Raw genomic sequence first — 26,301 nt, 5'->3', positions numbered from 1 at the left:
GTGGTTCGGATTCCACAATAAGCTGTAGGTCCCGTTGCTAGGTAACCAGTTAGTTCTTAGCCACGTAAAACAAGTCTAATCCTTCGGGCCAGCCCTAGGAGAGCTATTAATCAGCTCAGTGGTCTGGTTAAACTAAGGTATACTTAACATGCATCCATACATACAAACAAACAAATGAAAGTAAACATTTTTATTGTCATTTTTGTTTTGAACACTTATTTTCACCTGTGTGAGTGTCTGTGCTTTACCATGTTAACACGCCCTTCCCAACATGCATTCAACATTTGCAAAGACGTTCAAAGGGACCGGGGATGAAAGAGAATCAGGCGTGCGACTTCTTTTTTTCAAAGAAAAGTTTGCCCTGGCTTGACGCATCTTCCTCATGTAAGCAGCACAGTTCATTCTTTACTTATATGTAATTTTCCTGAAGCAGCTAAAAAGGACAAGAGAGAGAGAGAGAGAGAGAGAGAGAGAGAGAGAGAGAGAGAGAGAGAGAGAGAGAGAGAAATTTAGGCGAAAGTAAAATAAGTAAAATAAAATAAGGACGTCTGCTCATCTCGTAAGAACCGTTTAAGGACTTTTTTCGACTGAGGACGGCCTGAGAAACTCTGTTTATACCGAGCAGACTAACTTAGGCCTTTGCCTGACTGGAGACAGCGATTGCCCTGTGATTCATAAGAACGCAACCATCAAGGCCTATGTGAAGAGGGCCCTTACTCACTGCTCTACCTGGCAGGACACCCACCGAGAACTCGACCGTGTCTCCCAGATGCTCATTAACAAAGGGTACCCCAACAAGCAAGTGAATCAAGTACGTGAAGCGCTGGGTCGATGGTATCACGAGCCAGAGAGGCCGCATCCCCATCCCCAGGAGAAAATCGTGCTTTACTACAAAGCGAGAATGAAGATATCATGAGGAAAATCATCGCGGAAAACGAATTCCCCACCGGAGTTGACACCAAGCTGGACCTCTTCGTCTGCTATCCAAATCGGCGCACGAGAGATTTCATCGTGAAAAATAACCCAGCCCCACCGACAAGAGACCCCCTGAAACAAACCAATGTGGTCTGCCAGTTTCAATGCCCTGTCCGTGGATGGCCCGGCTCATACGTCATCGGTATGACCACTATGAAACTGTCGAGGAGGAAAGTTCCTCATTGGGAGGGTGGGTTCTGTTCTCAGCTAGCACTCTGCTGGCCGCGAGTTCGAGTCTCCGACCGGCCAATGAAGAATAAGAGGTATTTATTTCTGGTGATAGAAATTCACTTCTCGCTATAATGTGGTTCGGATTCCACAGTAAGCTATAGGTCCCGTTGCTAGGTAACCAATTGGTTCTTAGCCACGTAAAATAGATCTAATCCTCCGGGCGAGCCCTCTCTAGGAGAGCTGTTAATCAGCTCAGTGGTCTGGTTAAACTAAGGTATACTTACTTGTCGAAGAGGAATTCATGTCACGCACAAGAAGGAGCGATAAAACTCCATACTAAAACCGCACACCAGGACGTCATCTCCCGTGACAAAATGATCAGAAACACCACGATAATTGGGAGAGTCCCAGACTCGCGACGTCTACGACTGCTAGAGGCGCTTCTCATCCAGCAAGAGAAACCCTCTCTCAATACGACGCAGGAGGCGCTCTTCCTTCCTACAAATATAAGAAGGGCACTAATACCAAGACCTGCGAGCGACCCCAGAGCGAGCGACACCCCCGGCCTAGAAACACCAGATCAGGCGAACAATCCCGCCACCAATGGGAATAGACGTACTAGAACACCAGGCCGTGACGTCACGCAACGTCACGCACCGCCCAGTGATGCCACGCCCCTACCCCGCAGGTCAGCGAGACTGCAGCAGCGTGACCCCTTCATGCCTGAAAAGTTCGGTTGAAGAAAACTCTCACCAGCCAATAGGAGACCAGCTTCCCGCATCGGCCAATCAAAATTCAGCAAGAGGCCTTCCCCCTGCTGACCCACGACTATATATTGAGTTGACCCGTCCATCAACATCAATCTACTCCTACCCTCAGCCGTGATCATACCCAGTTGGAGCTGGGAGAGACGCGGTCGAAATAATTGTATACTCTAATTGACAAATACAGACATTGTGGAAAACTCTACGGGTTATGTCTTCCATATTTAAATACAAGGACATACAGAGTCCCTAAGTTAAGTATACCTTTAGTTTAACCAGACCACTGAGTTTATTAACAGCTCTCCTAGAGAGGGGTGACCCGAAGGATTAGACTTATTTTACGTGGCTAAGAACCAACTGGTTACGTAGCAACGGGACCTACAGCTTATAGTGGAATCCGAACCACATTATACCGAGAAATGAATTTCTATCACCAGAAATACATTCCTCTCATTCTTCATTGGCCGGCCAGAGAATCGAACGCGGGCCCAGTAGAGTGCTAGCCGAGAACTCTACCGACCTTTCCAATGAAAAACCCATGGAGTCCCTGAATTTCGACCATTTCCCTCCCGACGATGCATAACATCGGAACGTTACTCGCTCGAGGCAGTAGCAGAGAAAAAGCAATAATTAGAAAAATAACACTGATAATAAAAATCAAGAGATCTTAACAATGACGAGAAATGAGATGAAATTCATATTCTACTTTTGTATTTGAGGATACTTGCTTGATGCAGGTCAGAACAGGAACAACCCAGGACATAAAACGAAAGTTTATTTGGCAATCACTCAATTTTGCCAAGAATATCAGATCACTCGGTTGTTCTCAGACGAATAAATCGCATTGGATTCCGATTACAGGGGGGGGCTGAATCTTTCTTGTAGAGGGCTGCTCCCGGTTTCAATCAACCCTTCAGCAATTTTTTCTGTCGAGGCCATTCTCCGTTCATGGCAATTCCGTATCCGGTTCCACTGGCCAGGCGAGGCACTTGACCCTTCGATGATCCGTGTGCAAGATAAGCGATTGTAGACAAATAAATAATTCTTTGAGGTGAAATTTTTGGTAAGAGCGATGCAAACAAAGCTGGGACGCTGGAGTAAGATATATGAAGAAGTAAATATAAGGGAGAACCTATACCAGATTTTAAATGAGTCTCGACGACGGTGGGAGCTTTGGAAGAAATGGACAAGAATTTCTGCTATTTTCTTTGGTGGAAGAAATTACCGAAGATCGTCGTTGCTTGTCCATTGCCTGTGTTCATGAATGAGGGTTTTCCGTCAAGAACATAAGGAGTTTCAAGGCAATTCCTATTCGAAAAAGATATAGTCTAATTCCATTCAACGATGTAAAAAAAAAAAAAAAAAAAAAAATATATAAAAATAAAAATATATATATATATATATATATATATATATATATATATATATATATATATATAAGAGGGTTGAACTTAAACAAACCTCTTCAATCATTATTCTTATTAATGATTATCCAGAGCTTAATTTTACGTGCATGGTCTTCTATAAGGACGAGCCACGTAGAAGGGGAACTGGTGAAAGGTTTCCTTGAAACTGGAAAAGAAAGATTCCCAAACTTCAGAGAAGTTTACGAGATTTTTGAGCATATCGCCATGATTGTTGCATCGTTTACAAACTTTTCAAATTTTCATGTGGTTGATGTAAAAAAAATATGATCAAATCTCTCTCTCTGTCTCTCTCTCTCTTTTCATATACTGTATATATTATATATATACTGTATTTATATTATATATATATATATATACACATATATATACATATATATATATAATGTATATACACACACACATATATATATATATATATATATATATATATATATATATATATATATATATATATATATATATATATATATATATATATATATATATATATATATATATATATATATATATATATATATATATATATATATATATATATATATATATATATATATATATATATATATATATAAACAGGAGATCAGCGCCTGCCCTATGACCATACAGAGGCGCAGGAGGACTTTAATATATATATATGTGTGTGTGTGTATGTGCGTGTGTGCATGTGCGTGCATGAATCGAATGAACGCTGATTTAGTAATCGTGACAAACGCCCACAAAGGACGAGGCATATTTTTCCACCATGAGAGAGAGAGAGAGAGAGAGAGAGAGAGAGAGAGAGAGAGAGAGAGAGAGAGAGCGAGCTTTAAACAAAGAACCTTTTCATCCCTTTCATAATTTCCATTCTTCCGGAAATAACATGATTACAAAGTATATCAATGCTGTTACTGACCAGGTCATAGATTAAAAAATAAAACTATTTCCTCGACCGCCCTGTTTCTCTGTCTGATAGCATTCGGATTTGAAGCATTTATCATCTTATTATTTAAAACACTCTAACTAACTTCATATGAGTACATTGTTATGAGAGAGTTACTTCTTGCGTCTAAATTAGTAGAGCATAATTGTAAGTTTCATTTATAACTTTTCACAGGAGGAACTATGTAAATATATTAAAATAATCTCTCTCTCTCTCTCTCAACCGAACTCTGACCTTCATATACGGTAGAGGGATCTAATGGAATAACATTTATTCGATCAAGGTTAGAATACTTTCCACTTTACACAGCTCATTTCTATATGGAAATAATTTTTTTAGAGTGTTTGATGCAAAATTTTATGTGCATTAATATATACTCGTATATTCACAGGAATAGTCATAGCAATAATAATGACCTGAATTGAAATTGTGCTGAGAAGCCTTCAGGAAACAATCTCACACACACATGTGTAATATATATGTATATATAATACATAAGATACATACATACACAATCCATATCAATATCGTATGACCCGGACCAGCTTCGTCAACGCAGACATCTTCAAGAGGACTGACGCACAGAATCGGAATGACATCATGTATGCTACAAGACAATACAGAGAAAATACCCCTTTAGGCAGAGGGTAAGGACGCCATTTACAGCTTGTTTTTTCCAAGATCTGCTGACCTGATATGTCATATATTTCTTCAAAAGAAAACTGACAGAAAAACGATTCTGTAATCATCTGGACCATTGCTACCACACTCCGGAAGACCTGTCTCTCTTGCCTATTTCTTTTGAGATCAATGAACCGACAATACATTTTCTAAGATATTCATATTCACGTGAAGACTCTCATTCATGAAATTAAGACTCAGTTACATAAGTTCAAATTTTATCATCAGAATAAACCCGTCTAATAAGCAGCATGGTTCTTGTCTGCGACCTAAGCGAAAATTACACTAGTTTCTCGGCGAACACAAAGGAAATTTTGCCTTTAAGATTAATTACTGTACAGCTCCAAAACGATTTTCAATAAAATACGGAACAGAGACAACTATTAACGATCTTACTTTCCAAAGCCGCTCGAAATAAGGAAAAGATTCTGAACGGAGTTGTTGACTGAGTACGCGTCAAGGCTTCTAAAGAATTCGAAAGGCAAAACTCTCGATTCCGAGAGACGGAATGCAGATGGGATTCCAGAATAAACAACCTTACGGAAATTAGCCGCAGGCTTTGTTGGGAGATTGGTTTTACTCTCAATTTTCTTTTTCTTTTTGCCAGTGATGCTTCCTTGGTGTATTTTATACTGGCTCTTAACTTCCGGGACGCAAAACGAGTTACTGTATTGTTGCACAGAACGGCTGTTGCTGTTGCAGCCCCTTCCACATCTTCCCTTCAGGTATTTCACTTTTGACATCCTTGCCATAAATATTCTTCCAGGGCGGCCCCCTCCTGACACTTCATTGATTTCCGTCAGAATATTTTATGGACGGTGAGAGTCCTGTTAGCTCGCGCCTCCTCCAATGGCTACGGTTATCACGAGTGAGTGCCTGTCAGTTTGGACAGATCAATTTCTCATGATTTTCCCCCCTTCCTTTTTTTGTGTCCGTTGTGTGTTCGGTTATGAATTTGATAGAATACAGAATGCAGAACAGAATATAGATGTTTAGGCCAAAGTGGCACCAATGAGGTCATTCGGCGTCGAAACGAAAATTGACAGTAACTAGGTATGAAAGGTTTAACAGGAGAAAAACCTCAAAGCAGTTGCATTATGAATCAACTGCTAGGAGAGGGTGGGAAGTAAGACGGAAGAAAGAGAATATGAACGGAGGTGCAGTAAAAGGAATGAAAGGGGTTGCAGCTAGGGGCCCATAGAAGGACCGCTGCAAAGAGCCTTGAGTAATGCCTACAGTGCACCACATGAGGTGCACTGGTGACACTACCCCCTCCTGCGGGGGATTATGAATTTGAGACCAGAGTGAGAAGGCTTTTTTTTTTTTTGTGAGAGACTAGCGTAAACAGCTCTTGCCAGATGGGAAATGATGGCTCTCTTTCTGTTCATTTTAACGATTATCTATAGTAAAAATTAACTGGCACCGAGGGTTTTCTTATTTGAAAATATTTCGCTTACTTTACACATCAGGGCTTGAGGCAATAATTTCAGTGAATTATAACAAAAGTACTTTTGTTATAATTCACTGAAATGATTGCTACGAGCCACACAATTGCTTGGTTTGGGAATCCTGGATACAGGGCTGCACACACACTCAAGTTATGACTACACTAACTACTGTCCAAGGGAAGTAAATCATATATATATATATATATATATATATATATATATATATATATATATATATATATATATATATATATATATATAAAATATATATATATATATATATATATATATATATACATAATTTATATATATATATATATTTTTTTTTTTCTTCTTCGTTTTTACTGCTTTTTCCCATTTTTATATGGGGTAAGCAAATGCCTTCTTTTTGAAGGACTTTGATTTGGCTGTACGTAGGCCATAGCCTGGATCACACTGCCCTGCCTGACATCGCTTAGACCCCATACAAGGAATGTGTACATGTTACAAATCCTTACTATATATATATATATATATATATATATATATATATATATATATATATATATATATATATATATACATATATACATACACACACACATTATATAATTAGGACTGCACACATACACTAATATTATGGCTGCATTAACTACCATACAAGGATAGTAAATCATATATATACATAGGCTACATACATACATACATACACACATACATAGGACTGCACACACACACTCATATTATGACTACACTAACTACCATACAAGGGAAGTAAATCATATATATGCACACATCCTTACATACATACACACACACGCACACACACATCTTTATATTTATATACATAAAAAGTTTCGTTCAATGTAATTAGGCTTTTCAGTATAGATAATGCTTCGAGCAAGTTAGTAAGAAAAACAAAAAGCAGCGCATTTGACCAGAGAGGAGGAACAACAACAACAACAACAACGGAGGGAAGATAGAAAGGCAAAATTCGATCAACTCCAACAACTCCATCTACTCCCCCTTAGATTCAGTTAGCAACTTATCTCGTGTCCCAGAGGATTCCACCCAGGGACCCACTTCTGTTCGTTCCGTCTCTTGTTTTTTCCCGGATCGTAGGACTTTCGCGTCGAAGATCGCCAGCTTTCTTCAGGAACGTCATCTTTCTCTCTTCAGGTTAGGTTGGTGGTCAAATGATCTCGATGAGGGAACGAACGCCTCCGAGATTCACTTCTGCTTTGTAACGCCGGAGTCGCCTCGCTTCGTTCGTCTCCCTCATCGGCTGACACCGAACAAGTACCAAATGCGCCGAAGTTTCTTCGGCCCCGTCGAGTTTTCCGTAATGCGTATAATCAAAGCCACTGAAAATAGATCTTAAACAGGCGCAATCGAGTTTTCTGTAAAGCGTGTAATCAAAGCCACTGAAAATAGATCTTAAAAAGGCGCAATCGAGTTTTCCGTAAAGCGTATAATCAAAGCCATTGAAAATAGATCTTGAACAGGCGCAATCGAGTTTTCCGTAAAGTGTATAATCAAAACCACTGAAAATAGATCTTAAACAGGCGCAATCGAGTTTTCCGTAAAGCGTATAATCAAAACCACTGAAAATAGATCTTAAACAGGCGCAATCGAGTTTTCCGTAAAGCGTATAATCAAAGCCATTGAAAATAGATCTTAAACAGGCGCAGTCGATTTTTCCGTAAAGCGTATAATCAAAACCACTGAAAACAGATCTTAAACAGGCGCAATCGAGTTTTCCGTAAAGCGTATAATCAAAACCACTGAAAATAGATCTTAAACAGGCGCAATCGAGTTTTCCGTTAAGCGTATAATCAAAGCCATTGAAAATATATCTTGAACAGGCGCAATCGAGTTTTCCATAAAGCGTATAATCAAAACCACTGAAAATAGATCTTAAACAGGCGCAATCGAGTTTTCCATAAAGCGTATAATCAAAACCACTGAAAATAGATCTTAAACAGGCGCAATCGAGTTTTCCGTAAAGCGCATAATCAAAGCCACCGAAAATAGATCTTAAACAGGCGCAATCGAGTTTTCCGTAAAGCACATATCAAAGCCACCGAAAATAGATCTATCTTTCGGTGGTCTCGGTATAATTCTGTATGAGCCGTGGCCCATGAATCTTTAACCACGGCCCGGTGGTGGCATGTCCTACACAGTTGCCAGATGCACGATTATGGGTAAATTTAACCTTAAGTAAAAACTACTGAGACTAGAGGGCTGCAATTTGGTAAGTTTGATGATTGGAGGGTGGATGATCAACATACCAATTTGCAGCCCTCTAGCCTCGGTAGTTTTTAAGATCTGAGGGCGGACAGACAGACAAAGCCGGCACAATAGTTTTTTTTTTTTGCAGAAAACTAAAAGGAGTTTTGTCAGACTGTTAAAAATAAATGACCAGTATCCTTTTCTTATTAACAGCAGAGGTATACTACCTGTTGAAACGACACGGACGGAGTAGAGCCATTTGGCTATAGGCGATACACAAAACAAAACCGAGTCGGGTAGAAAGGACTGTATGCGCAAATCTGACTGCGCTTCACCCCTTTCGTCGCATAATTCAAACTGATTTCGTGTATCATGAAAATCGAACAATGTCAACTCTGTTATTTCATTTACCTTTTAGTTTTTTCTTCCTCGCCTCTTTCTCCTTGCATCTGACAAAGGTCCTTATTTCCAATCTCGATTTTTTAGTGACGTATCACATTCATCGAGCATTCTTGCCTCCTAAGTTCACTGGTGGTTTTAGTAGTGAGATTCAACTATTTTTTTTTTTTTTTGGCAAGTGCGACTGGATTTTAGTTTTCTGAAAAGAAAACTGTTGTGCCGGCTTTGTCTGTCCGTCCGCACTTTTTCTGTCCGCCCTCAGATCTTAAAACCTACTGGGGCTAGAGGGCTGCAAATTGCTATGTTGAGCATCCACCCTCCAATCATCAAACATACCAAATTGCAGTCCTCTAGCCTCAATAGTTTCTATTTTATTTAAGGTTAATGTTACCCATAATCGTGCCTCTGGCAACGATATAGGCCCGTGCTTAAAGTTTCAAGGGCCGCGGCTCATACAGCATTATCCCGGGACCACTGGAAGATAGATCTATTTTCGGTGGCCTTGATTATACGATGTAGCGGCTGTACAGAAACTCGATTGCGTCGAAGAAACTTAGGGGCATTTTTAACCATATAGATGGAGTATGCCACTTACTTTATAGAAGTAATAAATAAACTACAAGGAACCTAGGAAACAGCTACAACCCAATGAGGGATTTATTTAGAAACGAACTCTTTGGTATGCGAACGCCTTTTTCAGCCTTTCCTTTTGCACTGGAATAAAAATAACCTCATTAGGAATCTAACTTCATTAGGTCTCCCTTGTTTACACAAACCTCTCCCTTTCCCCTCCACACTCCTAAGTCAGGTGGTCCCAAGGTGACTCACGTGGAGAGCTTTACATCCAAATCTCCCAAGCTCAGCTTTCCCTTCTCCAAGTACTCCCACCCTACTTCTCTCGTCCACTGTGAATGTCCAATGTTCTTAAAACGGGCTTCAATGAACGTTTCTTGTAGTTCTGAAGCTTCTGTTTCGACGCGTCACTAAATTTGCTGGAGATTCTTCACCGTTTCACACTCGCGACCATGACTCTCGTCCGGTGGCCTCTTGCATACGTAAATGAATGAGGCTCATTTGGTTATACTTCGTCCATGTAGAACCTTATACCTTCCAGTATGTCTCTTCAGTGTGTCATTTCTTATCTTTACCAATCTGTTCATCCAGACGTATTTTGTAATTTCATTACATTTACATGCATAGTTCTTTAAATTCCAATGCAGTATTATACGAAAAATTGCACAATCCATTTAAATCTGCATCTTGCAATATCCGTTTCTTTTTTTCTAACTGTGAATTCTTTAGTGCAGAAAGATTCCCAAACATTTTTATAAACCTCCGAAAAAACGAAAAAAAAAAAAACATTTACAATCTAATCAACTGGATATGCTCTGTCACTTTGCTCTTAAGGAATGACTTGAATTCTTTCCTGTCCCTTCCTTCTTCTTCTTCTTCTTCTTCTTCTTCTTCTTCTTCTTCTTCTTCTTCTTCTTCTTCTTCTTCTTTCTTTTTCACTCTCAAGCCTTAAGTTTTCACTCTCTAATTTTATATCAAGCACGGTATCACCCTAATGTTTCTAACATTGAATACCACAATTACCTTCTCATCTTGTACCTTATCTCTTCATTATGAAAAAAAATTCCACCATTGGCTTTATTTTTTTGTCGAACGTTGAAACAAATTAGGCAGTAATACTTTTCATAACGGTCATGCCGTCCTCCACTGTCCCTGAATTGAAACAAAGGGACAATCAATTATCCTCCGTGTCACTTCACGGACTCTCTTTTCAACCAAACCCTTCCTTGCACAGTCCATAAACAAACAATAAATACCGTCGGCACTGAATAAGGGAATACTCTCACAGGGAACATTCACAAATTGTAATATGAAATTTTTCAGTCTGGCACCGTAATAAATGGCTTTCATTTAGTCTACATGAAGGATAGGTTTAGTATATTTTCTGTGGTGACTTGCAACCAAATATACAAAGGCTCCTTCATGGAAATGGTAAAACGTTAGAAAAATACTGCAAACTTATCGAGGCACCAAAAAGAAACGACTGGGGATATATAGGAAAAAAACAGCAGATCTGAGCAAGCAAAGATACTACACCTGAGACGTCTGTACGATAGGTGATCTCCAAAAAATGTGACGCGGTCAGAACAAGTATACAATGCGCCGAAGTTTCTTCGGCGCAGTCGAGTTTCCTGTACAGTCGCTACAGTATATAATCAAGGCCACCGAAAATAGATCTATCTTTCGGTGGTCTTGGTATAATGCTGTATGAACCGCGGTCCATGAATCTTTAACCATGGCCCGGTGGTGGCCTATCCTATGCCGTTGCCAGAGGCACGATTATGGCTAACTTTAACCTTAAGTAAAATAAAAAAACTACCGAGGCTAGAGGGCTGCAATTTGGTATGTTTGATGATTGGAGGGTGGATGATCAACATAGCAATTTGCAACCCTCTAGCCTCAGTATTTTTGAAGATCTGAGGACGGACAGAAAAAAGTGCGGACGGACAGACAAAGCCGGAACAACAGTTTTCTTTTCCGGAAAACTAAAAAGGGAGATTTTGGCGTAAGAGAGAAGGAGAAAAGAAGCACATTGCGAAAGCAGCCTATTTAAGACAAAAAAAAAAAAAAAAAAACTCAGTATCCTTCTTACGTCAGGTGTGAGATTGAAGAGATTTTCCATCCAAAGAGATTTATACCTTTCCAGGTACACCAAGGGAACGGACAGGATGTTGTTCCACGGCGTGTGGAGCTAAATCAACTTCCTTTCTTATTTTTCATAAATCATTTGGAAGATGCAACTTTTACCGGCCGTCTTCGACCACCTTCTTTAACACGACTGAACTCAAAATCAGAATGCTCCAGCTCTTCAAGAAGCTGAAACAGAATTCTTAATGCAATCACTGATGAAATCTTATGTGGGATCCCAATAATATTTATCTTAGACTGACACATATGCTAATTGAGGGAACCACGAAAGGTAGGAAGATGTACAGCCAGCAAAACAGACTGTCGCTCGTTCTGGCATCTATTAAAAGTCGTGGCGTCTATGAGTGCTGCCAGTGAAGAAAGCGACGAAGTTACGGCACAGCTTATTTCTATAAAACATTCTTTATCAAAACTAAATACAACACTCGTGGGGCAATTCTCTTGTCAAGACAAAAATAGATACAAAATGCGAGCGTGCCATAAAAGCTTCGAGTGGATATGAGAGAGAGAGAGAGAGAGAGAGAGAGAGAGAGAGAGAGAGAGAGAGAGAGAGAGAGAGAGAGAATTTTTTGGGGGCCATTCCCTTGCGTCTTACAGGGAATATTCCAAAAACTATTGCGCTGGAAATACTGCCGTGCCAAAGAATACATCATGCGGAGGGTTCATGTAAAACTATCGCAAACCCTTTTCACCTCTTTGCATTTATTAGTCCTGGCAGCGAGTGCGCACGCATGCCTCCCTATGCACATGCACATGCACACTCGTGCATTGGCTCTTATGTTGCTGAATACACCGGTGAATGAGAAACACGCACACACACGCATACACGTACACAATCAGACGTCCCTGTGTGTGTGTGCGTGTGTGCGCGTATCGTTAATGGTTTTTATTATCAGCATTAAGAAGTCATAAAGAGAGAGACAGAGAGAATTTACAATTTAGGCTGGAGGCCAAGCGCTGGAACTTACGAGGTCATTCAGCGCTGATAGGAAAATTGAGAGTAAGAGGTTCAAAAGGTGTAACAAGAGGAAAACCTCGCAGTTGCACTATGACACAATTGTTAGGAGAGGGTGGAAAGTAAGATAGAAGAAAGAATATGGACAGAGGTACAGTAAAAGGAATGAAAGGGGTTGCAGCAAGGGGCCAAAGAGACGCTGCACAGAACCTTAAGTAATGCCTACAGTGCACCGCATGAGGTGCACTGACGGCACTAACCCTCTACGTGGTAAGAAGTTATACAAACAGCTAGGTTATAAAAATAAATTTTTTTTTTAGTTATTTCGGTGACTTGTGAGAGGTGCAGTTCAAACTGATTTCCGATATGATTCGATTTCTTCAATTAATCATGCGGTTAAGTTGGACCTCTTTTGTTTGTGGGTTTATAAATATTCGAGAAATATTTGTAAGCCTACTTGGATCTTGGATCCAAAGGTAAGTTCAGTCCTCAAGTAGGAACATTTCTTTTCTTGGTTTATTCTGACTATTGTGAGAGGTTAGGTTTAAATGCCATGTCAAGAGATCAACTCAAAAGTGAGTTGGCCAAATTTCGCTTTCATGTACATGTCAGGCCTCTAGTATAGTTTTGTACATAATATAGATATTGCAATGAAAATTAAAAACAATTTTTTTTAAATTGTACAGTGAGGTATGAAACTTCCATATTCCTTAAATGGTATTTATGGTAACTTCTATATTCCTTAAATGGTGTTTATGATAACTTCTATACTCCTTAAATGGCACTTATGGTAACTTCTATATTCCTGAAAGGGTACACCTGGTAACTTCTATATTCCTTAAAGGGTACACCTGTTAAGCCTTGAGATAAGTGATAACGAACTTCCATGAGGAATGTGTCGCCAGCTGAAAGCATGTTCTCACTCAGGTTTACAAAAATACCAGATACTTCAAGCAAACTTGCTGCTTGAGTGAATGCCTTAATTGTTAGTGTAAAGCTTCGAATATTGTTTTGAAAACCTTGATTTTTCTTTGTCTGAGTTCCACACAGAAAGAGGCGAAAAATATGTTCAAAAACTTTCTCTTTATATATATATATATATATATATATATATATATATATATATATATATATATATATATATATATATATATCTGTATATATATAATATATGTATGTATATATTTATATATACATGGATATTGTATGTATGTACTCTGTGTGTGTTTATGTTGCAGCATGACTCTGAAACGCATTAAGCAATTTCAACCAAACTTTGTATACATATGACTTACTGTCTGGAAAAGAATACTGTAGGGGGGTGAGGAGGACATCACTGGCACCAAAGGTGTTGGGGGCGGAAAGGGGGTGACATGTAAAAATACCCTAAAACGACAGATATTAGTGTCTAGTCCACAGTTTTCGAGGTCGCTGAGATGAATAGTAACACTCCCGATGCCCTAAAGTCGAAGTTCAGCCCCGACAAGGATGGGAGGTGAGAAGGAGTGAAATATAAAATGTTAAAAGTGTGGGAATGTAATTGAAACAACTATCTTAATAGGAGAGAGAGAGAAAGAGAGAGAGTTTATCGGTTGTTGTTCAGAGTTTTCCCGGGCAGTGCCGGGTTGTTCAGCTAGTATGTATGTATGTATATATATATATATATATATATATATATATATATATATATATATATATATATATGTGTGTGTGTGTGTATGTAAATATAAAATATAAATTGGTGTTTTGTGTAAATTATTTCTTCGAAACGAAAAAGACCATGAATGTATTAGAGACTTTCACACTGAGATTTCATTAAACTGATTTTAGAGGCTATGTGATTTCCTATCACTCAGAAACCCGCTCCCTTTCTGTACCTTTTTCCTCTTTTTTTTTTTTTTTTTTAAATTACGTGAATTACTGTTATTCTATGTACCAAACTTTCTGAGTTCCAAGCAATGGCCAGCAATTCTCATTGATGACTTCTTCTTTTTCAGCCTTACGGGAATCACGTAAGTAATCAAATCTCCCTTATCAGGTAAAAAGACGTAATTAAATTCATCGTAAGAAAAATAACACTCTCCTTTCCCCCACAACACAAAAGCAGATTCCATCCTGAATCGGAAAAACGTCCAAAATATCTAATGGTATTTCAGTGACCCAGTCTCTCTCTCCTCTCTCTCTCTCTCTCTCTCTCTCTCTCTCTCTCTCTCTCTCTCTCTCTCTCTCTCTCCCCGACCCCTCATCGAATTCAGATGAAAAGAAAAACATATCTCCGGGTTACCTGGAGAAATCCTCGGAGGGGAACAATGCTTCAACATTATGCCGCTTATGTTTGCGATGCAGGAAGGGAAATGGGAATTTGATTCCGAATTATTCCAACGGTGGGTTTATGAGAGGCTGCGAAGCGTACCACACGGTGTATGGGCAACAGAAGTGTTTGGGTGTGTGTCTACGCGTATCGGTTTCCAGCCTTCTCTCTCTCTCTCTCTCTCTCTCTCTCTCTCTCTCTCTCTCTCTCTCTATATATATATATATATATATATATATATATATATATATATATATACAGATGTATAACTGAATCACGAAGACATGGAACGTTATGCATGTATACATAAAGGCAAATATGTATATATATATATATATATATATATATATATATATATATATATATATATATATATATATATATATATATATGCCCTTGTATGTATATAGTGCCCTTCACACTGTAGGCATTACTAAAGGTTTTTGCAGTATCCATTCGGCCCACTGCTGCAACTCCTTGCATTTTTTTTTTGCTATACCTCCGTTCACATTCTCTGCCTTACATCTTACTTATATAGTTTGTGTATACATACATACATGCATACACACACGCATATATATATATATATATATATATATATATATATATATATATATATATATATATATATATATATCTTTCTTCATATGCACACACAGAAGGTTCATTAGCAACACTTCGCAAAGCCCACCCAACGCACTCTATCCTACGCACGTCTGTTCTGCACGCAATCACATTATTCCAGGATACTGTGGTCGTTCCAATTTATTGCTTCATCCACTCCGTCTATTCAGCCAATTTTTCGTTTCCTTGTCCTCTTTCCTTTCCTTCCAAGTCACGCCCTTCTTACCAGCCCATGTCCTCTGGACTTCCTCAAAAGCACACTAGCACATTTCTGCCTTTTTGCTAACATTTTGTACCATTTTGTTATCTTTACAGTTCTGGAAAGTTCATATCCGTTCTTACTTTTACTGTATTATACAGAAAATATTCTGCAGGCTTTTGTCAGCATTCAAGACCACATCGAACTTTCGCAAAGGAGAATTGGCTCAATGACACCTTTTTTAATATCTTTCAGACACTATGAGGAGATCCTGCCACTTTCCTTACTGTACTTAGCAAGTTTCTGATTTGATCTCTCCTAATAATGTCCACTTGCATTACTTCACGAGGTACAAACAGCCCCTCCCAATCTTTCCCCACCCATAACAACATCTACTGGTCCATTTTTCAGTTTTCCTGTTGTCTTCTAATCTTACTCTTGTCAATCTACACGACCTCTTTCACAGGTCTTTCACAGGTCTTTCAGTCTGTGTTCACCACCACCAATCAAAGCTGCACTGCCTGCAAAAATCAGCCACTCCATTTACATTTCTTTTCTCATCTCTGAATATTCTCTCACACTTCTCATATTGGCATTCTTAAAATACTCAATAGACAGGAAAACATAATACAGCCATGTTTCATACCCAATTATTTTCATAACTAAAGCTTCAGATTGTTGCTGTCAAATCACCCGGTGCACCATTCACCCTCATCAACCTTCACCTTACGTATGAAATCCATTTCATTATTGCTTTCCTCTGAGTCCAAGTAGTTCCTCGTTGGACGCGTCGGTATAGTTCTCGGCTAGCACTCTGCTGGGCCCGTGTTCGATCCTCCAGCCGGCCAATGAAGAATTAGAGGAATTTATTTCTGTTGATAGAAATTAATTTCTCGCCATAATGTGGTTCGGATTCCACAGTGAGCTGTCGGTCCCGTTGCTAGGTAACCAATTGGTTCTTAGCCACGTAAAATATGTCTAATCCTTCGGGCCAGCCCTAGGAGAGCTGTTAATCAGCTCAGTGGTCTGGTTAAACTAAGGTATAATTATTTATTCTGAGTCCATGTAAGCTTCATAAAATGTATCCTTTCATCTAAAAATTCTCCAGTAACTGTTTGGTGGAAACAGATTCAATCCACGCACCCATTTGCATAGACCTGCCTAGTTAAACTAAGTAATGTTACGTCTTCACAAATGCTACAGAAATCTTTTATCATGTTTCCCGTAACGGCAGGAGTATTTTCCCATCACATGTTCCAGACAAGTTCTTTCCCACACTCCACCACCTCGCCTGTAATCCTTTCTCTTTCGGGGCCTTTTCATTCTCCAACATCTGAACTGCCCTTTCATCCTCAACTGTCAGTGCGGCAAGCATTCGGAAAGTGTCATTAACTCCTACAATTCCTTCGTCGTGCAGATCTTCTCGCCTATCCCCTTCGTTTAAGAACTTGACAAAATACACTGGGCTGCATTCTTTGTAGACGGCTTTTCTTTGTCGAAGTTTGTGAAACTTGGCTGATGTGAATTTTTTAAACTTTTACACGCGTGACTTTTTTTATATTCACATTTTTCAAGGCCACTTAATGTGAATTTTTTAAACTTTTATACGCGTGACTTTTTTTTATGTTCACATTTTTCAAGCCACTTAATGTGAATTTTTTAAACTTTTACGCGCGTGACTTTTTTTTATATTCACATTTTTCAAGCCACTTAATGTGAATTTTTTAAACTTTTACACGCGTGACTTTTTTTTTATATTCACATTTTTCCAGCCACTTAATGTGAATTTTTTAAACTTCTACACGCGTGACTTTTTATATATTCACATTTTTCAAGGCCACTTAATGTGAATTTTTAAACTTTTACACGCGTGACTTTTTTTATATTCACATTTTTCAAGCCACTTAATGTGAATTTTTAAACCTTTACACGCGTGACTTTTTTTTATATTCACATTTTCCAAGCCACTTAATGTGAATTTTTAAACTTTTACACGCGTGACTTTTTATATTCACATTTTTCAAGCCACTTAATGTGAATTTTTTAAACTTTTACACGCGTGACTTTTTATATTCACATTTTTCAAGCCACTTAATGTGAATTTTTTAAACTTTTACACGCGTGACTTTTTATATTCACATTTTTCAAGCCACATAAATCGTTTACTGTTTTTCCTACGAAGTACAAATTCTTTTCTCCCTGGGTTATGTCACCAAATATACCAATACAATTTTAGCGTCGGCAAACTTCGTTGTCTCACTTTGTCCTTGCCTACGTTATTGTTCCTCTTCTTTACTACCGCTCTCCCCTTTCTAAACTTCACATTCCATATTTCCTCAAGTGGTTCTTTCTGTTCCCTTATTAACCCCAGATGACCTCTCGTCCACTTCTTTATTTATGCTATTTACCCTTCCCATTTTCTCATTTATCATAATTACATTTCTTGCTACGGTTTGAACCATTTCTCTCCAACCAAAAATTCACCCTATTTATGTCTCTGCAATAACCAAGTAATGTTGCACGGTTAAGGTTTACGCCACATCGTCCTTTTCTCGTGATTGCATCAATCAACTTTCGCGTCAATTTCCTCTATCCCAAAATGGAAACTCATAAGCTTTTTCTTTTCTCCACGTCTACTTTTTTTTTTTTTTTGAGAATGCATTTCCATAAGACATTCACGTCCACTTGATGGGATCCTTCCCCAACTGCACCACTTAGCTTTTCTAAAATGGCCACAGTTTCTTCTCCCTCTCTAAACCAGGCCAGACGCATATTCAGATCGTTTAAGGAACTTTCCCATCTCTGTTCTCTTCTATTCCTGAATCATAAACATTTCCCATCAAACTTTAAATCATTGGCCTTTGGATTAACATAGCGGTGCTCTTCTACGCATACCCAGACTACCCTCAATATGGCAAGAGCTTCCATCTCCCCTACCCAACATCTCTGTCAGACTGAACACAGAAGACTCCATGACTTGATTCTTCGTTTCATTTAAATATACAGTATATATATATATATATATATATATATATATATATATATATATATATATATATATATATATATATATACTAACTTTATCACATACACAATTGTTCTGTGCATTGGTAGAATTACTAACAGGACCTCATTCAAACTGGATGGTATCTAATGGAGTACTTATTCAGAAAAAGTTACAAGCTTTCTTGGACAAACAGTCCTCATTATTGATTGTACGGATACTTGATAATGTGGACTGTTTGTCCAAGAAAGCTGGTAACTTTTTCTGAAGAAATACTCCATTAGATACCGTCCAGTTTGAATGAGATCCTGTTAGTAATATATATATATATATATATATATATATATATATATATATATATATATATATATATATATATACATATACACATATATATATATGTATATATATATATATATATATATATATATATATATATATATATATATATATATATATATACATACCTACCATCTCCTGCAGAAATCGAGCAGTGATAGTAAGCACATGAATCGAAGTTTTTGTGGAGACCATTTTCAAATGTATGAAATGATATCACTGATTCCCAACTTCAGATTCGAAAAAAATCTAATACCGCTGTCCATTCCTATGAGAGACCTCAGTACTTTGGCTGCACCCATAATGAGAATAATGATTATGATTAATTCTACATACGACGAATTATTATTTCGCGAATTCCCAATATCAGTTTGCAATACAGCGACTCAAATTGCACTAGGAGAGCCAGAGCAGAGAGGATGGCGAATATAAAATGGGAAATTTACATGATACAGTCTCGCCAATACCGCAGTCTGCGTCTCGTTGCTATGAAATGAATTTGAAATCTTTGTAGTCTTCATCCATAGCTGGTAATATTTTGGATTCGAACTTTATTTTATATCGACACTTATAAAATCATCTTAACTCATGTAGAAAAAAAGTAGTAGCATTCTGGCCATTTCCAGAGCATGGAAATTGCAGCCCGCTCCCCCCCCATCGCATGTTTTTAAAAGATGGTTATGATGCGAAAAATCCAGTCATGGGTCCTTCAATAGGCCTGGGTACGGTAAAGAGATGTATAAGAAGTAGATTACATGTAAAAAAAAGAAACCTGGTTAGTGGAGCACTTCGTGAAATCAATGTGAAAAGGCTGGGTGTTGAAGAGACACACACACACACACACACACACACACACACACATATATATATATATATATATATATATATATATATATATATATATATACATCATACACATTCATACATATATACTGTATATATATTATATAGATATATATGCATATATTTATTTATATTCAAATAACACCATAAAGACTAGATATTGCACGCCCACTGGCTAACTGCGAAGACTAATCCTTACTGAGTTAAGAGCACATCTGGCTAATAACTGCTTGTAATGATGCCGGCCAGAAGTGGATACGACGTTAAATTACTTACAATGTCATTACCACGTTAGAGATCCTATTCCTCTCGTTATTTATTCAATTTGAAAGGATTTTTAAGGTCTGGAAGTCCTCTGCAGGTAGATCAGAATAGGCTATTGCTTCTTCATCTACAGTATACACTGTAAGTGCGCCCTGCCGCAGGAGCTAGCATTCAAAACAATCGAACTGCATCCCAGGAAAGAGCAACTGGTGTAAGCTGGACGCCCGTTGAGGTACTCAAGAAGATAATGCTGTAAAAGCATGTAATCCTTGTCTTGAACAGCTAGGGTACATACTTCTAGAATGGAATGGACTGGAATGCAGAGTTTACGCCAAAGGCCAAGCACTGTAACCTATGAGGTCGTTCAGCGCTGGAAAGGAAATTGAGTTAGGTAGGTCTGAAAGGTGTAACAGGAGGGGAACCTCAAGCAGTTGCACTATGAAATAATTGTGAGGAGAGGGTTAAGGATAGCAAGATGGAAGAAAGATAATATGAATGGAGGTACAGTAAAAGGACATACTTCTAGAGGGTGTTTAGTAGTCTCTGATGATCTGAATGACAGTACAGAACGAAATTCTCCAGTCTGTCCCGAAGCGTCTTCAGACAACCAGAAACGAATGCTTCTGTCACTAGACACCGTTTCAAACGCAGTGCTGTTGACGAGTGTATTCGTTGGCTGCTCCAAGATTTGAGGGGAAAATCAGTGTTTGAGTTCTTTCCGGAAAACAACGATTTTTGTGATTTCGCCCTGAAATGAAAAAAAAAAAAAAAAAAAAAAAAAAAGATCCTTCACAGATTCATTCCGGGAGACAGGGATTGTGATTTCGCCCTGAAATGAAAAACCAAGATCCTTCATAGGTCAATTTCTCTTCAGCGTTCCACAACTGATTCTCAAAGCTGTGGGCGTATTTACAAATTTTGGACGATGCAGAAATTTTAACCCGGGTGTTATCCCAGACAGGCGGTAAATATAGGACAGATCGAAAAATATTTTTTCGGCTGTTTTCCAAAACCGTAAAGAGCTGAGTACCTTTTTTTAGTCAGCTCTCTCTCTCTCTCTCTCTCTCTCTCTCTCTCTCTCTCTCTCTCTCTCTCTCTCTCTCTCTCACCCAGTTACCCCGTTAACTATCTTCTCGTTTGCCTGTCAGCCTCTCGGCTGCTGTGATTTCGTTAATATCACTCAATTACATCAAGTTTGCGGCTTCCGCATAGCCGATAACTCAATCCTCGACGGCCATCATGGTTTCACGAGGACGAACCGTTTAGCACAAGTAATGGCCATTAGCACATTTTCCAGCCACGGGTGTGGAATATATGCAGAGTTTAGGCCAAAGGCCAAGCACTGGCACCTACGAGGTCATTCAGCGCTGAAACGGAAATTGACAGTAAAAAGGTCTGAAAGGTGTAACAGGAGGAAGACCTCGCAGTTGCACTATGAATCAATCGTTAAGAGAGGGTTGAGGAAAGTAAGATCGGAGAAAGAGAATGTGAAAGGAGGTACAGTAAAAGGAACGAAAGGGGTTGCAGCTAGGGGCCTTTGGAAGCTGCGAAGAACCTTGATGACAGTCCACTTTAATTTATTCCCGAGCCTTCGAGGCAGCCTGTTGAGGGAAATGCGGTGTCTTCAGAAGTAGAGGACACTCCGTTGTCCCAATTGTACACTACTTTCCTCTCACAATATTTTTCCTACGGGCCAAGGGCGATGAAACGGGAACCCACACTTTGTTTTTTTAAGGACTAAGCCCTTGGAGGCAAACGAGAAACAGGAAAAGGAAGGAAGAATGGCCGAATTTTGCCACGAAGGATAAAAAGAAATAGCTGTTAAACCGCGTAATCAGGTTCACTGATCACTTTCTCCTTCGTCACTTATTTTTGCCATTCATCGTGATCGGCTGCATCTTTGCAACTTGCGCGTATACACAAACATACGCACGCATATATATATATATAGTATATATACACACACATATATACACAAATATATATATATATATATATATATATATATATATATATATATATATATATATATATATATATATATATATATATATATACATACACACGTGTGTGTGTGTGTGTGTAAAACTAGTCGAAATAATCCAAGCTCAAAGTTAAGAAACAAGTTAATGTTATTTTACCTTTCCCCTTCGTCTTTCTCAGAGATTTTATACCGAATAAAGTGGTCGGAGAACAAAGGCAAGGTTTAGCTTGGAGTGACGACAGAAAGTTGACCTAACTAAAATACGCAGATGATACTGCTTCAATCAGCAAAACACCATGGTATTTACAAACCTCGCTTGGTAGAATACACCACTCAAAAAGAAAAATAAGAAAATCTAAATCTATGGAAAGTAAATTTAAGAAATTCACAAGTAATGAGGACAGGGTGTGCGGAAATGGATGAAAACATTAGATGGAGGAAGGATTGCCGAGGCTGAATCTTCCCAATATTTAGGAACGGTGGCATCCAGCACAGGTTCTCTTGGGCCGGAATTTAGTGAAAGATTGACAAATCAAAAGCTGGCAGGTTGAATAAGCTTTGGAGTCCGAAATGAATGAAACTGCATGCAGAAGTTCAAGCGAAGGTGCAGTGCATTACTGCCCTAATACCATTCTCCTTGTATTTTAATACATTTTTATCTATTTGTAAATTTATTAATTTATTTATTTTTTTCTTTTTAATACGAGGGATCTCTTTTTTCTGTATTTTACTTTACCTCCTTTTCCTTCTTCCTAATGAACACCTTAATATTCTTTGGAAGCTTGAATTTTAAGTCAGTGGCCCCTATGGTGGGCTTGTTCCATATGAATAGGGTTCATCTTCTGAATAATAATAATAATAATATATATATATATATATATATATATATATATATATATATATATATATATAAATCATCGCTTGACACATGACTTTCTTGTGCTTTATCTTCTACAAATCTCTACTCACTTCCAACCTCCAGGTAGGTCCAAGCCATCCTCATCTCCCTTGCATCGTTACCTCAACTACTTATGGTATCATATCTATTTTTATTCTGCTATCTGACTCCCAATGAGTCTAGTACGACCTGTATTGATGTTCGAGCACGAATCAAGTCACGACAATGAAACTACTTATATACCTACAGGAATGAAGCATTAAGTAGAATATTAAGAGTCAGATGACAGAATAGGAATAGATGTGATACCATAAGGGAGATTAAAGAAGTCCCATAATTAGTTGAGATAACGGTGAAAGGGAGATGAGGATGGCTTGGACCTACCTGGAGGTTGGAAGTGAGTGGAGATTTGTAAAAGACAAAGCACAAGAAAGTCATGTGTCAAGCGATGTTGAAGGCGATGATATATATATATATATATATATATATATATATTATATATATATATATATATATATATATATATATATATACATATACATACATTCTTGTATGTATATATATACACACATATATTATTATTATTATTATTCAAAAGATGAACCCCATTCACATGGAACAAGCCTGCCAAAGGGCCACTGACTTTTAAATTGAAGCTTCCAAAGAATATTAAGGTATTCATTAGGAAGAAGTAAGAGGAGGTAAAGGGTAATACAGAAAGAAGAAATCCCACTTATTAAAAAAGAAAAAAAAAATAAATTAATAAGTTAACAAATAGATAAAAAAGTATTAAAATTTAAGGAGAATAGTATTAAGGTATTAATGCATTGCACCTTCGCCTGAACCTCTGGAATTCCAATTGCACGACATCCTCACGGAGGCTGTTCCACAGTCCAACGGTGTGAGGAATACAGCACCTCTGGAACTGAGAAGTTCGACAGCGAGGAACATTTACTGCATATTGTTGCTGCTGTTCAGCGAATCTGGTTGCTCTCGGCGGGTAAAGGGGATCAAGGATCAATTGTGAATGTGAAAGATCTCTGTTGAAATACAACTTAAGAAAAAGTGACAGACAAGAGACCATCCGTCGATGGTCCAATTCATAACTGCTACTATTAGGAAACAGAAACCTACCACCACGAACCATCATCATCATCATCCAGGTGCCATATCCCCAAGGATGTCGGCATTCATGGCTCGCCACTCCTCTCTATTTCGGGCTCTCTGCAGCAACTGAGCTGCAGACATTCTTCCTCCAGTCAGTCTCACCAATCCACCCATATATTTTTGTCTAGGTCTTCCTCTCGCCCTCCTTCCATTGATTTTACCAGTGAGAGAGAGATGTTCTATTTCTTGTCTTCTCACTATGTGACCCACAAAGAACCACTCTATCTAAAAGAGATAAATCTCTGGCAGAAGCAGACATCCACGCCGGAGAACAATATTCTAGCAAAGGGAGTAAAAATGCCCTGAAACAGGTTGCATTGATTTTATCACTGTTATAAATATATCAGGCCTTAAGAACAATACCCAACTTTCGTGCAGCATTTGCTGAAACTTTCATTAGATGTTTCTCAAAAGTTAGATGAGAGTCAAAGGTTACACCTAAAATAGTGAAAGCTTCAGACTTGTTCAGCAAAGCCCCATCCACCTGAAGGGGAGGATGGGGTGGGAAATCTGTATGAGATCTGCTAATCAACAGTGTTTTCGTTTTACTGGAGTTCAGCCACATACCCCACCCAGTGGTTCTCAACCTTTTTTGCCCCATGCACTCCTCCACCATATGTCAGAATGTCAGTCCCAACACCTTTCCCCAAAATTGTCTGCCTCAAAAGGTGCATTCCAAATAATATGCATATAATACTAAAAATCCGATGCACACTGCGTTTTGTGTGGTCCTAGAGCCAGTTTGAGCCTGCCAATCTGTGGTCACAATTTCCCTCTTGAAACTCTGAAATTCCTGTCTGGTTGAGAACCATTTCTGGCCTGACCCGGTCCATGTCCCAATTGAGGCTGAGGGCAGCTTCATTCTCAAAAGTGGAGACTACTACACCCACAAATGTTGCATCGGCATACTGAACAATATTGTTTTCCAGGCCAACAACCATGTCATGCGTATCCACTAAAAATAACAGAGGGCCAACAACACTACCCTGTGGAACCCCAGACACAATAGGTCTTGGTTCACTAAAGATCCCGTCCACAGCACGCGCATACACTAAAAATAACAGTGGGCCAAGAACACTGCCCTGTGGAACCCCAGACACAATAGGTTTTGGTTCACTAAGGATCCCGTCCACAGCAACTCGCTGCTGCCTACCTGTAAGGAAATCTTGAAGTAATCATAAAACATATCCACTCACTCCAAGATCCTGAAGTTTATAAATAAGTACCTTGTGATTTACTAAATTGAAAGCATAGCTGAAACCTATCTGAATTACTCTGCACTCAAAACACTTATCAAGGTTCCCTTGCAGATGGCATGTCAAGTCTAAAAGAGCATCACAGGCACCTGACTGCTTCCTGTATGCATATTGACAACAATGCTTTAGGTTCAACATGCTTATATAGGGGCTTAAGAATAAGTTTTCAGCAACTTTGGAGAGCATAGGGAAAATAGAGATTGGCCTGTAGTTACTGCAGTCTGCAGATATGCCGCTCTTTGGAACAGGCACTGTATTACTAAACTTGCGCTCATCCTCAAAGATACTACGTCAACATAAAAGTCTATAGAATCTACTAAACTTTGGAGGTATCAAGTTAGAAACTTGAAAAAAAACAAGGTGAGGAAACCATCAGTGTCTTCTCCAACCCAGCTGTCAAGATTACAGACAATATATATATATATATATATATATATATATATATATATATATATATATATATATATATATATATATATATATATATATATATATATATATATATCAATAAAGACAAATTCCATGAAGGAAAGAGAAACAACGGAGTGCTGCAAGGCCTTTCGACGTTAGCAGACTAAGTAAAGGACGACAGTCGAAAGGCCTTGCAGCATTCCGTTGTTTCTCTTTCCTTCGTGGATTTTGTTTCTATTTATATATTCATCACGTTCCATATTTTCGTGATTCAGTTATACATATCTATATATCAGTGAGATGACAGTCACTCGAGAGGTGATCATACCT

General features: G+C 38.5%; 1 protein-coding gene across 1 annotated transcript in view; it reads left to right on the top strand.

Annotated features, from left to right (window-relative positions):
- Positions 1-26,301, top strand: part of LOC136850529 (prohormone-1-like) — a 139,511-nt gene that overhangs the window by 70,884 nt on the left and 42,326 nt on the right. The window contains exon 3 of the mRNA XM_067124115.1: positions 14,669-14,683. Within this exon, the coding sequence (XP_066980216.1) occupies positions 14,669-14,683 (15 nt within the window). The remainder of the gene's footprint in view (positions 1-14,668; positions 14,684-26,301) is intronic.

The sequence above is a fragment of the Macrobrachium rosenbergii genome, chromosome 22 (genome assembly GCF_040412425.1).
Source record: "Macrobrachium rosenbergii isolate ZJJX-2024 chromosome 22, ASM4041242v1, whole genome shotgun sequence".
NCBI lineage: Eukaryota > Metazoa > Arthropoda > Malacostraca > Decapoda > Palaemonidae > Macrobrachium > Macrobrachium rosenbergii.
This window is presented reverse-complemented; position numbering and strand designations above follow the sequence as displayed.